Raw genomic sequence first — 15,695 nt, 5'->3', positions numbered from 1 at the left:
CAAATTTACATTGTTAAGAAAAGTGTCTCTAATTTTAATTAACTTTATTTGTATAGTAGGCTGTGTGTTAATATGTTATAGTCTAGGCCAGTGGTTCTCTAGCTCGAAAGGGTCCACGATGTCCAGGTGACCCAGCGGATGCACAGGTGTAGTCATTACTCACCGACACATTTTAAAAGATCCACAGGTGGAGCTAATTATTTCACCTGTGATTCTGTGAGGAGACCTGGAAAACATGCAGGGGTCCTGAGGACAGAGTTTGGGAACCTGTGGTCTGGGCTTCAGTCACTGCCTGTGTCAGGGGTAGGCAATCTGTGGAACTACACACATCCCAGCAGGCCCGGCCACAGTTATGCTGTTGGGGATGTGTAGTCCCGCAGGCTGTCTTACCCCTGTTATAGCAGATAAACAGCTGCTGCAATGTACTGGTGAGATCTTATTATATCAGATTCATCACTTTCCTACAGTAAACCCCCACTCTTACATCCCTGGGGCTCACTGTGGTCACTGGACGCCATTAATGTAAATGGTGCAACAATCGGGAGATCACGGAGCTCACAAATGTAGGAAGCAATCGGATGTCTAGGAGACCTCAGTTATTAATTCTGGGGCCAAATACACAAGAAAAATCACTGATCGTTCAGATCTATTAGGTGCTACTATAAAATTTTATATATATCTATACACACACAATATACATACGAACCACACAGTGCATCTGGGAGGTATTCACAACTCTTCTTCAATTTTTCCACATTTTGTTATGTTACAGCCTTATTCCAAAATGGAATAAATTCATTTTTGTCCTCAAAGTTCTACACACAATACCCCATAATGACAACGTGTAAAAAGGTTGTTTTTTTTTTTAGAGATTTTTGCAAATTTAAAAAAAAACAAAAAAAAAACACAACACTAAGAAATCACATGTACATAAGTATTCGTGGCCTTTGCCATGAAGCTCAAAATTGAGCTTAGGTGCATCCTGTTTCCACTGATCATCCTTGAGATATTCCTACAGCTTAATTGGAGCCTACCTTTGGTAAATTCAGTTGATTGGACATGATTTTGAAAGGCATACACCTGACTATATAAGGTCCTACACTTGACAGTGCATGTCAGAGCACAAACCAAGCATGAAGTCCAAGGACTTGTCTGTAGACCTCCGAGACAGCATTGTCTCGAGGCACAAATCTGGGGAAGGGTACAGAAAAACATATCTGCTGCTTTGAAGGTCCCAATGAGCGCAGTGGCCTCCATCATCCGCAAATGGAAGAAAATCGGAACCACCAGGACTCTTCCTAGAGTTGACCGGCCGTCTAAACTGAGCGATTGCGGGAGAAGGGCCCTAGTCAGGGAGGTGACCAAGAACCTGATGGTCATTCTGACAGAGCTACAGCATTCCTCTGTGGAGAGAGGAGAACCTTCCAGAAGGACAACCATCTCTGCAGCAATCCACCAATCAGGCCTGTGTGGTAGAGTGGCCAGACGGAAGCCACACCTTAGTAAAAAGCACATGGCAGCCCGCCTGGAGTTTGCCAAAATGCACCTGAAGGACTCTCTGGCCTGATGAGACAAAGATTGAACTCTTTGGTGTGAATGCCAGGCGTTATGTTTGGAGGAAAACAGGCACCGCTCATCACCAGGCCAATACCATCCCTACAATGAAGCATGGTGGTGGTAGCATCATACTGTGGGGATGTTTTTCAGCGGCAGGAACTGGGAGACTAGTCAGGATAGAGAGAAAGATGAATGCAGCAATGTACAGAGACATCCTGGATGAAAACCTGCTCCAGAGCGCTCTAGACACCTCAGACTTGCGGCAACGGTTCATCTTCCAGCAAGACAACGACCCTAAGCACACAGCCAAGATATGAAAGGAGTGGTTTCTTCAGGACAACTCTGTGAATGTCCTTGAGTGGCCCAGCCAGAGCCCAGACTTTAATCCAATTGAACATCTCTGGAGAGATCTGATAATGGCTGTGCACCGACGCTTCCCATCCAACCTGATGGAGCTTGAGAGGTGCTGCAGAGAGGAATGGGTGAGACTGGCCAAAAGATAGGTGTGCCAACCTTGTGGCATCATATTCAAAAAGACTCAAGGCTGTAATTGCTGCCAAAGGTGTAACAACAAAAGTATTGAGCAAAGGCTGTGAATACTTATGTACATGTGATCTTAGGTTTTTTTTTTTCTTAAACTTTTTACACGTTGTCATTATGGGGTATTGTGTGTAGAATTTTGAGGACAAAAATTCATTTATTCAATTTTGGAATAAGGCTGTAACATAACATGTGGAAAAAGTGAAGCGCTGTGAATACTTTCCGGATATATACACACACACACACACACACACACACACACACACACACAAGATGTAGTTACAGGCCCCAGGCACTGTACTACTCATTGCCGCATTAAGGAGTTGTTGTGCCTGTCTGCACAGGTGTACACAGCACCTGTGATTGGGGGGTAAGAGAGAGTAGGGCAGAGTTGTGTCTTTGTAGTGGTGGAGGCAGATGGATGAAGGGGGACCTTATACATGTCACCCATGTGCCTCCACAGTGATAGACATGCCACCTAGGTCACTAGTGGTCTTCTGCGGCTGAGCACCAAGGAAGAACTCATCCCTAATACAGCCAGACATGCATGGAGGACCTTTCCTACAGCAACCAGAATTTCTGCGCTGGACACTCTGCACCCAAGCACAACATGTAGTAATCAAACTCAAATCACAACTCAACGACCCAGATCAAGAAACCAGAACCCAAGTCATTAAAAAATAAAGAAATGGGATGTGTTGTATGAGAGCAGACATCACCATGTCACCTATGCTGTGTGAGCGGTTACATATTTTATATAGTAATAATCCATAGCTAGGCGTGACAATATCCAGGAGCCGGGACATGGCTGGTGCCTACCTACTACCAGTCATCCCTAGTGATGCCTTTAAATACATCCCTCACCGGCATTACCCTGTCCTCCTATTGCCTATACTAATATACATTTGTATGAATTAGATCATATGTTCATCAGGGTACAACATTTAGCAAAATATTAAGATTTTTTAAATCACTCTCCACCTCAAATGGAACATTCACGCTGTGCTCTTGCCTCGGATCTATAAGTAATATTACAGTCATGAGGCACTAGCTGTAATGTGCACTAATCACAAAACTCGTTCTGGATACAATCCCTACCTATGTACCCACTCCTATAGGGTCCATCTCTAACACGGCCGATCCGCCACTTGTGCAGTCTGCTGGGGCCTCAAAAGACTCTGTACTCAGCTCTCCGATATTTCTCACTGTTCAACACAAATCACATCCTTCAGCCTCCAATACCCCCAACACACCTTTCCCCGATCACTGGTGTAACCACCTGTCGCTCTGCTATCTCCATATGAATATTCCCCAACAGCTTATTTAGCCTTTTCCCAGCGTCACCACCTCAACTCTCCCTCATCATCCATAACACAATTTCCTCAGTCTCCCAATGCTGCTGCCATCATGGTCCAGTCTCTGCTTTATTCCACACACCCAGCCTCTCCCCAAGTCTAGTTACTTACCCAAGATACAACCAATTCTCATTTCTCTACTGTAACCTCCTATGCGGCACACCGCTCACCTATCTATCCTTTCTTCTGGGATGATTCAATTGTTTTTTAAGGCCGCCTTTTCCAAAATGCTGCGTACAGAGACCTACAAGTCCAGCGCCCTAAAGACAGTCACTGTACACTGTCTGGCGGTCACATGTAAGGAAACATCCGTGTGTTATAACCATTCCGAGGGGACCCATTCAATGTTGGTGCTGGGCTGAAGCTGAATTATAATAGTCAGCATCCACCGAACTGATAAATGTTTACACCAGGTAAGAGAGAATCCTTCATTCATTTTAATACACCAAAACTTTCTGTAGCTGTTCAACAACCTGCAAATATACATTACATTAATGGGGCGTCCAATGATGCAATTCAGTTGTTTTTGGGCACCCATTAATTATCGCGCCTAATTAGACCAGGTCACGTCTAAAGTCCTGGTTAGGGCACCCAAAACCAAGACTCATTGCACATTTCTGTACCGGAAACTATCGCACCCAAACAAAAATTTTAATTTTGAATTACTCCAAAAGCCAAGTTTTTAAAAATTTTAAAATAATCTCAAAAATTGTTCACTGATTATAAACCCCAACCCTCTTCATACTTCACTAACACACCTACCCTACTGCCAAAGTCCCCGCGCACCTACACTACATGTACATTAATACACCCTCAGAACTAAAGGCTCCCATACACGGTACGATTTGCAAATGATACAATCTCGTTTGCGATTTCCCTTGAATCCCTGAGCTTTCCCGGTCATACGATACTGTGCCCACACACGGAACGATTGTACAAGCGACCAAACAATATAGATGGGTAGTAAAATACTGCAGTATGCAGTACTATCGGCTATCGTATCGCTCATCATGCGCACACACGGAACGATGCGTGTCAAATCGTGTACGATAAGTCAAAATCTTTCTGCAGGTTTAATCGATCAGCGATGACGATGTACAACGGCGGGGGCACGCATCGGCATCGTAATCATCCCGTCCCCACCCGGCAATTTACATGATGGGTCGTTCCAATCAATTGAAAACGGCCAAATCGTGTAAAAAAAAAAAAAATTACAAATCAGTGTATGGGGGTCCTAAAACTATCCTCTCTGAGCCACATACTCCTCTTGTTTCAGTTGTACCCTCTTCAAATTAGAATGAAAGTTCTAAGCATTGAGAATCCCTGTCTGACCTTATTCCAGCGCAGCTTGGGTTCCATGCAAATGAGACCTATACAGACACCTGTGAGTTATAAATAGGGGATACACACGGGTGTACACAGATCCTGCAATATCCACTTTGCTGCATGGAAGCTGACATGACCGCCTTTTCCAAAATGCTGCGTACAGAGACCTGCAACAAGTCCAGCGCCCTAAAGAAAGCCACTGTACACTGTCTGGCGGAAACATGTAAGGAAACATCCGTGTGCTATAACCATTCCGAGGGGACCCATTCACTGTTGGTGCTGGGCTGAAGCTGAGCATCCACCGAACTGATAAAGGTTTACACCAGGTAAGAGAGAATCCTTCATTCATTCTAATACAACAAAACTTTCTGTAGCTGTTCAACAAGCTGCAAATATACATTCATGTACAGACAATGCAAATACACTGCACCTGCCTCTAACATCACAAGTACAAGGTGTCTCCTAAACCCAATTAAGGCATCACCTATAACACTCATATCCAAGACTAGAAATATAAATATACAAAGCAAACCAATGACAAACATCTGACGATACACAGACAACACTGGCACCAGAATGAGAGCACCTATACTGCAAACAGGAAAGTCATGGATGCAACTTCTTCCTAATGATATGCATAAAAGGGGAGGGGCTTATTCAGACATGTGGATGCAAAACAAATAAAAGCTAAACTGAATTTTTGTACTACCACCAGTAAGAGAGGAACACATGAGACAGGCGCAGGGTGGATCCCAGTCACCCCCAGCACCCATTATACACCTGTGCAGCATCCTCATTGTAACACACTATAACCTGCCTTCTGCTCCCCGGTGATGCACTGCAACACCACACCAAAGCTCTCCTGCATGGTGCGTCTGTGACACCGGTATTGGGGGACTTCCCCAAATTTACACAACCAACCCGGGAATATGGACTATATGGTGTTGTGGTGACAAGTGATATGGGGGGTTTATATTCAGTCTGCAGGATGGTGGGGTGTCGGGAGATATGGGGGTTTCATAGTGGGGGAATGAGAGTATATTGGGGCACAGTACTCATGCTGCACAGTATATAGGTGTGGGTGGTCAGTACCTGTACAATGTATGAGGGAGAGGTCCCAGAGTGCATTTTGAGGGTGGGTCAGTCCCAGCACTGCATGGTGTATGGGAGCATGGAGTAGAGCACAGATTTGGGGGGGGGGGGTCTGTACACAACACTGTACAGTGTGTGTGGGGGGGGGGGCACAGAGTACAGATTGTGGGGGTCAGTACACAGCACATTCTATGTGGGGGTCACAGATTACCTATTGGGGTCTGTATACAGCACTGCACAGTGTGTGGGCGGGAGTTTGTGGGGGTCACAGAGTGGAGTGTCAGTACACTGCATGGTGTGTGTGTGTGTGGGGGGTCACAGTACATATTTTGGGGTCAGTGGACAGTGCAGTGTATGTGGGGGTAGTGTGTGAAGGGTTAGTACGCAGCACTGCATGGTGTAGGTTTAGAGTTCGCGTGGGGGGTCACAGCATATTTGGGGGGGTTTACAGTAATGACCCTACACGGTGTATGGGGGTGGCATTAGAGCACATACTGGTGGGGGGGGGGGGGGGGGGGGGGAGTCACTGTGGACACCCTGCATGGTGTATGGGGGGGGGGGGGTCGCAGTCCTTATCCTGCATGGTGTGTTGGGGGGCATCAGAGCACATACTGGTGGGGGGGGGGTGTCACTGTGGTCACCCTGTATGGTGTATATGGGGGTGTCACAGGCCTTACCCTGTACGGTGTATGGGGGGGGCGGCACTGTGGTCACCCTTCACGGTGTATGGGGGGGGGGGGGTCGCAGTCCTTATCCTGCATGGTGTGTTGGGGGGCATCAGAGCACATACTGGTGGGGGGGGGGTGTCACTGTGGTCACCCTGTATGGTGTATGTGGGGGGGGGGGCGGCACTGTGGTCACCCTTCATGGTGTATGGAGGAAGGGGGGGGATCACAACACATAACAGGGGGGGGGGGTCACAGTACTCACTCTGCACAGTGTATGGGGGGGCATCAGAGTACATACTGGTGGTGGGGGGGGCACAATGGTTACCCTGTATGTTGTGTGTGTGGGGGGGGTCATAGCACATAACGGGCAGGGGGGGTGGTGGTCACAGTACTCACCCTGCACGGTTGCCCCGGTGGTGGGCGGGGGCCCCGGAGGCCCGGCCGCCGGCATGCTGAGGTAACGGATCGGGACGGGCAGGCACCGCTGGCACAGGGAGTGCAGGCAGGGCAGCAGGCGGGGGGTCCGGCTCTGGATGTTCAGCCGGCACACGCCGCAGGTCTCAAGCAGGTTTAGGGCGGCCCTCTCCCCGCTCCTCTCCTCGGGGCCCGGCCGGCTCTCCGCCTCATTCTCAGCGCTGGACGAGGAGAGCGGGGGTAGCGGTTGAGAGCGGGCCGGAGCCTCCCTGTCCGCGGCCCCTTCCATTCTCAGACTCCCCGGCGTGTCCCGGGCCGCACTGCCCGCTGCGCTGGTGTCACCGCTCCGGCGGCCTCACAGGCAGAGCTCGCTCCGGACATCCGACAGGCACAGGCGCCGGACGCAGACTGAGCGCCCGAGCGGGCCACGCCTCCTAGCGGGCACTACCACTGGCGTCTCAGCTCGGCTTCGGGGGGGGGTTTAGCGGTGGTCGCGAGGAGACGGTCTCACCACGCACAGCTACCCTGTCCCCTCAGCAAGGATCCCCCCGCATCAGTGAGCACCGTGGTATCGCCCAAACCCTCGCCAGGCGAGCGGGCAAAACATGGCCACGCCCACCGCCCCTCATCCAATAGAAAGGATGGGCGGAGTAATTCATGAGGTGGGCGGGGCGAGCTCCTGAATATTAAGCGCCGGGATGCAGATGAGGAGGCTGTTGCTGAGTCTTTGTTGTGCTGCTGCTGCTGGACCCTGTCTGTGGTGAGAACAAAGACGCCCAGAGGAGGGCAAGTAAACAAAGGTGGCACAAATCACTGCAAATGAGGGTAAACAAGGGGCAGAGTGCCAGCCCTCAGGCCAAGGAGACCCCCTCACACAGCATAGTACCAGACAAAGGCCCAGAGCCTCCAGGCAGTGGGTGCAGTCACTCTGTAGGAAATGTGCTCTATGCAATGTGTTTGTTTTCCTTTACACTGGATGTGGCCGGGCTCAGACAGGTGTCCGCTATCCTATTCTATATGTATAGCGCCCGTAAGACGTCTCCCTGCAACGCGCTGTGGACAAAACTTTTCCTAAACAATTTTTACTGCCAACTTTTGAAAAAGTTACAGACGCATTGGGCCGGAGCCGAGCGCAAGTTTGCTCCTGCATTACACGCGCAGAACTAAAATCTACATAGGCGGTGTTGTGCGCATCATGCGAGTGGACCACCCACAGCTTTTGCGAGCGGCCAGGTGATTGTCGCGACCATCAGGCTTGCGACGAAACCCTTGTGGTAGGGTCTCGTTTGCCGCAAGCCCCAGTGAGCTTCCAGCCAGACGCTCACTACTGACATCACTGGTGATGTCAGTAGCGCCGCCCACAAACGGCAGGCGTTCCTTCAGGATACACACTAATATCTATCTACATACACTACTCATATCTATCTATGGGCCTGATTCAGACCCGCTCGCGAGCACTATGCGCTCGCAAGCGGGTTGATGGTGGCCCAGTGCGCATGCGCGAGACCCGGATAGCGATGGGAAATTCGTCTCTCAGGGTCTCGTACCAAAGGGGGCGTGCTGTCGATGTTGAGTGAGAACGCATACCGTCTGGAGCCGACCCCACTAACATCACAAGTGATGTCATCACAAGTGATGTCAGTGGGAGAGCTTTCGGCTCTGAGCCGAAAGCTCTCTGGGGCTTGCGGCAACGAGACCCTACCACAAGGGTCTCGTCGGAAGCCCAGTGGTCGCGATGGTCATCATCATCATGGTCACGCACAGCTATGCGAGCGGCTAGGAGGCCGTTCGAAAAAACCAGAAGGCCGGCCCTGATTCAGGCCCTATATACAGTACTCATATCTATCTATATACACTACTCATATCTATATACACTACTCATATTTATATACTACTCATATCTATCTATATACACTACTCATATCTATATACAGTACTCATATCTATCTATATACACTACTCATATCTATATACACTACTCATATCTATCTATATACACTACTCATATCTATATACAGTACTCATATCTATCTATATACACTACTCATATCTATATAATCTACTGATATCTATCTATATACACTACTCATATCTATCTATACACTACTCATATCTATATACACTAGTCATATCTATCTATATACACTACTCATATCTATCTATATACACTACTCATATCTATATACACTACTCATATCTATATACACTACTCATATCTATCTATATACACTACTCATATCTGTATACACCACTCATATCTATATACACTAGTCATATCTATCTATATACACTACTCATATCTATCTATATACACTACTCATATCTATATACACTACTCATATCTATCTATACACTACTCATATCTATATACACTAGTCATATCTATCTATATACACTACTCATATCTATCTATATACACTACTCATATCTATATACACTACTCATATCTATCTATATACACTACTCATATCTATATACACTACTCATATCTATCTATATACACTACTCATATCTATCTATATACACTACTCATATCTATATACACTAGTCATATCTATCTATATACACTACTCATATCTATCTATATACACTACTCATATCTATATACACTACTGATATCTATCTATATACACTACTCATATCTATATACACTACTCATATCTATATACGCTACTGATATCTATATACACTACTCATATCTATATACGCTACTCATATCTATCTATATACACTACTCATATCTATATCCACTACTCATATCTATCTATATACACTACTCATATCTATATACACTACTCATATCTATCTATATACACTAGTCATATCTATATACACTACTCATATCTATCTATATACACTAGTCATATCTATATACACTACTCATATCTATATACACTACTCATATCTATCTATATACACTACTCATATCTATATACGCTACTCATATCTATCTATATACACTAGTCATATCTATATACACTACTCATATCTATATACACTAGTCATATCTATATACACTACTCATATCTATCTATATACACTACTCATATCTATATACACTACTCATATCTATCTATATACACTAGTCATATATATATATATACACTACTCATATCTAAATACACTACTCATATCTATCTATATACACTACTCATATCTATATACACTACTCATATCTATCTATATACACTACTCATATCTGTATACACCACTCATATCTATATACACTAGTCATATCTATCTATATACACTACTCATATCTATCTATATACACTACTCATATCTATATACACTACTCATATCTATCTATACACTACTCATATCTATATACACTAGTCATATCTATCTATATACACTACTCATATCTATCTATATACACTACTCATATCTATATACACTACTCATATCTATCTATATACACTAGTCATATCTATATACACTACTCATATCTATATACTCTACTCATATCTATCTATATACACTACTCATATCTATATACGCTACTCATATCTATCTATATACACTACTCATATCTATCTATATACACTAGTCATATATATATATATATATATACACTACTCATATCTAAATACACTACTCATATCTATCTATATACACTACTCATATCTATATACACTACTCATATCTATCTATATACACTAGTCATATCTATATACACTACTCATATCTATCTATATACACTAGTCATATCTATCTATATACTCTACTCATCTATATACACTACTCATATCTATCTATATACACTACTCATATCTATATACACTACTCATATCTATCTATATACACTAGTCATATCTATATACACTACTCATATCTATTTACACTACTCATATCTATCTATATACACTAGTCATATCTATATACACTACTCATATCTATCTATATACACTAGTCATATCTATATACACTACTCATATCTATCTATATACACTAGTCATATCTATATATATACACTACTCATATCTATATACACTAGTCATATCTATCTATATACACTACTCATATCTATCTATATACACTACTCATATCTATATACACTACTGATATCTATCTATATACACTAGTCATATCTATATACACTACTCATATCTATCTATATACACTAGTCATATATATATACACTACTCATATCTATCTATATACACTACTCATATCTATCTATATACACTAGTCATATCTATATACACTACTCATATCTATCTATATACACTAGTCATATCTATCTATATACACTACTCATCTATATACACTACTCATGTCTATATACACTACTCATATCTATATACACTACTCATATCTATCTATATACACTACTCATATCTATATACACTACTCATATCTATCTATATACACTAGTCAAATCTATATACACTACTCATATCTATATACACTACTCATATCTATCTATATACACTACTCATATCTATCTATATACACTACTCATATCTATATACACTACTCATATCTATCTATATACACTGCTCATATCTATCTATATACACTACTCATATCTATATACACTACTCATATCTATCTATATACACTAGTCATATCTATATACAGTACTCATATCTATCTATCTATATACACTACTCATATCTATATACACTACTCATCTATCTATATACACTACTCATCTATATACACTACTCATATCTATCTGTATACACTACTCATATCTATCTATATACACTACTCATATCTATCTATATACACTACTCATATCTATATACACTACTCATATTTATATACACTACTCATATCTATCTATATACACTACTCATATCTATATACACTACTCATATCTATCTATATACACTACTCATATCTATATACACTAGTCATATCTATCTATATACACTACTCATATCTATATACACTACTCATATCTATCTATATACACTACTCATATCTATATACGCTACTCATATCTATATACACTACTCATATCTATCTATATACACTACTCATATCTATATACGCTACTCATATCTATCTATATACACTACTCATATCTATCTATATACACTACTCATATCTATATACACTACTCATATCTATCTATATACACTACTCATATCTATATACGCTACTCATATCTATCTATATACACTACTCATATCTATATACACTACTCATATCTATCTATATACACTACTCATATCTATATACACTACTGATATCTATCTATATACACTACTCATATCTATCTATATACACTACTCATATCTATCTATATACACTACTCATATCTATATACACTACTGATATCTATCTATATACACTACTGATATCTATCTATATACACTACTCATATCTATATACGCTACTGATATCTATATACACTATTCATATCTATATACGCTACTGATATCTATATACACTACTCATATCTATCTATATACACTACTCATATCTATATACGCTACTGATATCTATATAGACTACTCATATCTATCTATATACGCTACTGATATCTATATACACTACTCATATCTATCTATATACACTACTCATATCTATCTATATACACTACTCATATCTATATACGCTTCTGATATCTATATAGACTACTCATATCTATCTATATACACTACTCATATCTATATACACTACTGATATCTATCTATATACACTAGTCATATCTATATACACTACTCATATCTATCTATATACACTAGTCATATATATATACACTACTCATATCTATCTATATACACTACTCATATCTATCTATATACGCTACTGATACCTATATAGACTACTCATATCTATCTATATACACTACTCATAACTATATACACTACTCATATTTATCTATATACACTAGTCATATCTATATACACTGCTCATATCTATCTGTATACACTAGTCGTATCTATATACACTACTCATATCTATCTATATACACTACTCATATCTATCTATATACACTACTCATATCTATATACGCTACTGATATCTATATACACTACTCATATCTATATACGCTACTGATATCTATATACACTACTCATATCTATCTATATACACTACTCATATCTATCTATATACACTACTCATATCTATATACGCTACTGATATCTATATAGACTACTCATATCTATATACGCTACTGATATCTATATACACTACTCATATCTATCTATATACACTACTCATATCTATATACGCTACTGATATCTATATAGACTACTCATATCTATCTATATACGCTACTGATATCTATATACACTACTCATATCTATCTATATACACTACTCATATCTATATATATACACTACTCATAACTATCTATATACGCTACTGATATCTATATAGACTACTCATATCTATCTATATACACTAGTCATATCTATATACACTGCTCATATCTATCTGTATACACTAGTCGTATCTATATACACTACTCATATCTATATACACTACTCATATCTATCTATATACACTACTCATGTCTATATACACTACTCATCTATCTATATACACTACTCATATTTATCTATATACACTACTCATATCTATCTATATACACTACTCATAACTATATACAGTACTCATATCTATCTATATACACTACTCATATCTATCTATATACACTACTCATATCTATATATACACTACTCATATCTATATACACTACTAATATCTATATATATATATATATACACTACTCATATCTATATACGCTACTCATATCTATATACACTACTCATATCTATCTATATACACTACTCATATCTATATACGCTACTCATATCTATATACACTACTCATGTCTATCTATATACACTAGTCATATCTATCTATATACACTAGTCATATCTATCTATATACACTACTCATATCTATATACACTGCTTATATCTATCTATATACACTACTCATATCTATATACACTACTCATATTTATCTATATACACTACTCATATCTATATACGCTACTCATATCTATCTATATACACTACTCATATCTATCTATATACACTACTCATATCTATATACACTACTCATATCTATCTATATACACTACTCATATCTATCTATATACACTACTCATATCTATATACACTACGCATATCTCTATATACAATACTCATATCTATATATTTACACTACTCATATCTATATACACTACTCATGTTTATATACACTACTCATATCTATATAGTCTACTTATATCTATATACACTACTCATATCTATCTATATACACTACTCATATCTATATACACTACTCATATCTATCTATATACACTACTCATATCTATATACACTACTCATATCTATCTATATACACTATGCATATCTATCTATATACACTACTCATAACTATATACACTACTCATATCTATCTTTATACACTACTCATATCTATCTATATACGCTACTCATATCTATATACACTACTAATATCTATCTATATACACTAGTCATATCTATATACACTACTCATATCTATCTATATATATTACTCTTATCTATATACACTACTCATATCTATCTATATATACTAGTCATATCTATATACACTACTCATATCATCTATATACATTACTCATATCTATATACACTACTCATATCTATATACGCTACTCATATCTATCTATATACACTAGTTATATCTATCTATATACACTAGTCATATCAATATACACTACTCATATCTATCTATATACACTACTCATGTCTATATACACTACTCATATCTATATACGCAACGCATATCTATATACGCTACTCATATCTATCTATATACACTACTCATATCTATATACACTACTCATATCTATCTATATAAACTAATATCTATATACACTACTCAAGTCTATCTATATACACTACTCATGTCTATATACACTACTCATGTCTATCTATATACACTACTCATGTCTATATACACTACTCATATCTATATACGCTACTCATATCTATCTATATACTCTAGTCATATCTATCTATATACACTACTCATATCTTTATACGCTACTCATATCTATCTATATACTCTAGTCATATCTATCTATATACACTACTCATATCTTTCTATATACACTACTCATATCTATATGCACTACTCATATCTATCTATATACACTACTCATATCTATATACACTACTCATATTTATCTATATACACTACTCATATCTATATACGCTACTCATATCTATATACTCTACTCATCTATCTATATACACTAGTCATATCTATATACACTACTCATCTATCTATATACACTACTCCTATCTATCTATATACACTACTCATATCTATCTATATACACTACTCATATCTATATACACTACTCATATCTATCTATATAATCTACTGATATCTATCTATATACACTACTCATATCTATCTATATACACTACTCATATCTATATACACTAGTCATATCTATCTATATACACTACTCATATCTATATACACTACTAATATCTATATACACTACTCATATCTAGCTATATACACTACTCATATCTATATACACTACCCATATCTATCTATATACACTACTCATATCTATATACACTACTCATATCTATCTATATACACTACTCATATCTATATACACTACTGATATCTATCTATATACACTACTCATATCTATCTATATACACTACTCATCTATCTATATACACTACTCATATCTGTCTATATACACTACTCATATTTATCTATATACACTACTCATATCTATCTATATAATCTACTCATA

The 15,695-nt window shown here is 39.5% G+C and overlaps 1 protein-coding gene across 3 annotated transcripts in view; it reads right to left on the bottom strand.

The window, feature by feature from the left end:
• TRIM24 (tripartite motif containing 24) overlaps window positions 1-7,475 on the bottom strand; it is a 65,825-nt gene extending 58,350 nt beyond the window's left edge. For 2 of the 3 annotated variants that reach the window (XM_088457122.1, XM_088457123.1), the window contains exon 1: window positions 6,935-7,475. In XM_088457122.1, the coding sequence (XP_088313248.1) occupies window positions 6,935-7,241 (307 nt within the window). In that variant the 5' untranslated portion in view covers window positions 7,242-7,475. The remainder of the gene's footprint in view (window positions 1-6,934) is intronic. The other variant, XM_088457121.1, reaches the window with a different exon arrangement.
• Window positions 7,476-15,695: the final 8,220 nt, after the last annotated feature.

This window comes from Taudactylus pleione, unplaced genomic scaffold, assembly GCF_031769625.1.
Source record: "Taudactylus pleione unplaced genomic scaffold, aTauple2 ptg000738l, whole genome shotgun sequence".
NCBI lineage: Eukaryota > Metazoa > Chordata > Amphibia > Anura > Myobatrachidae > Taudactylus > Taudactylus pleione.
Note: the sequence above shows the minus strand (reverse complement) of the source record. Positions and strands in the feature narration are given on the sequence as shown.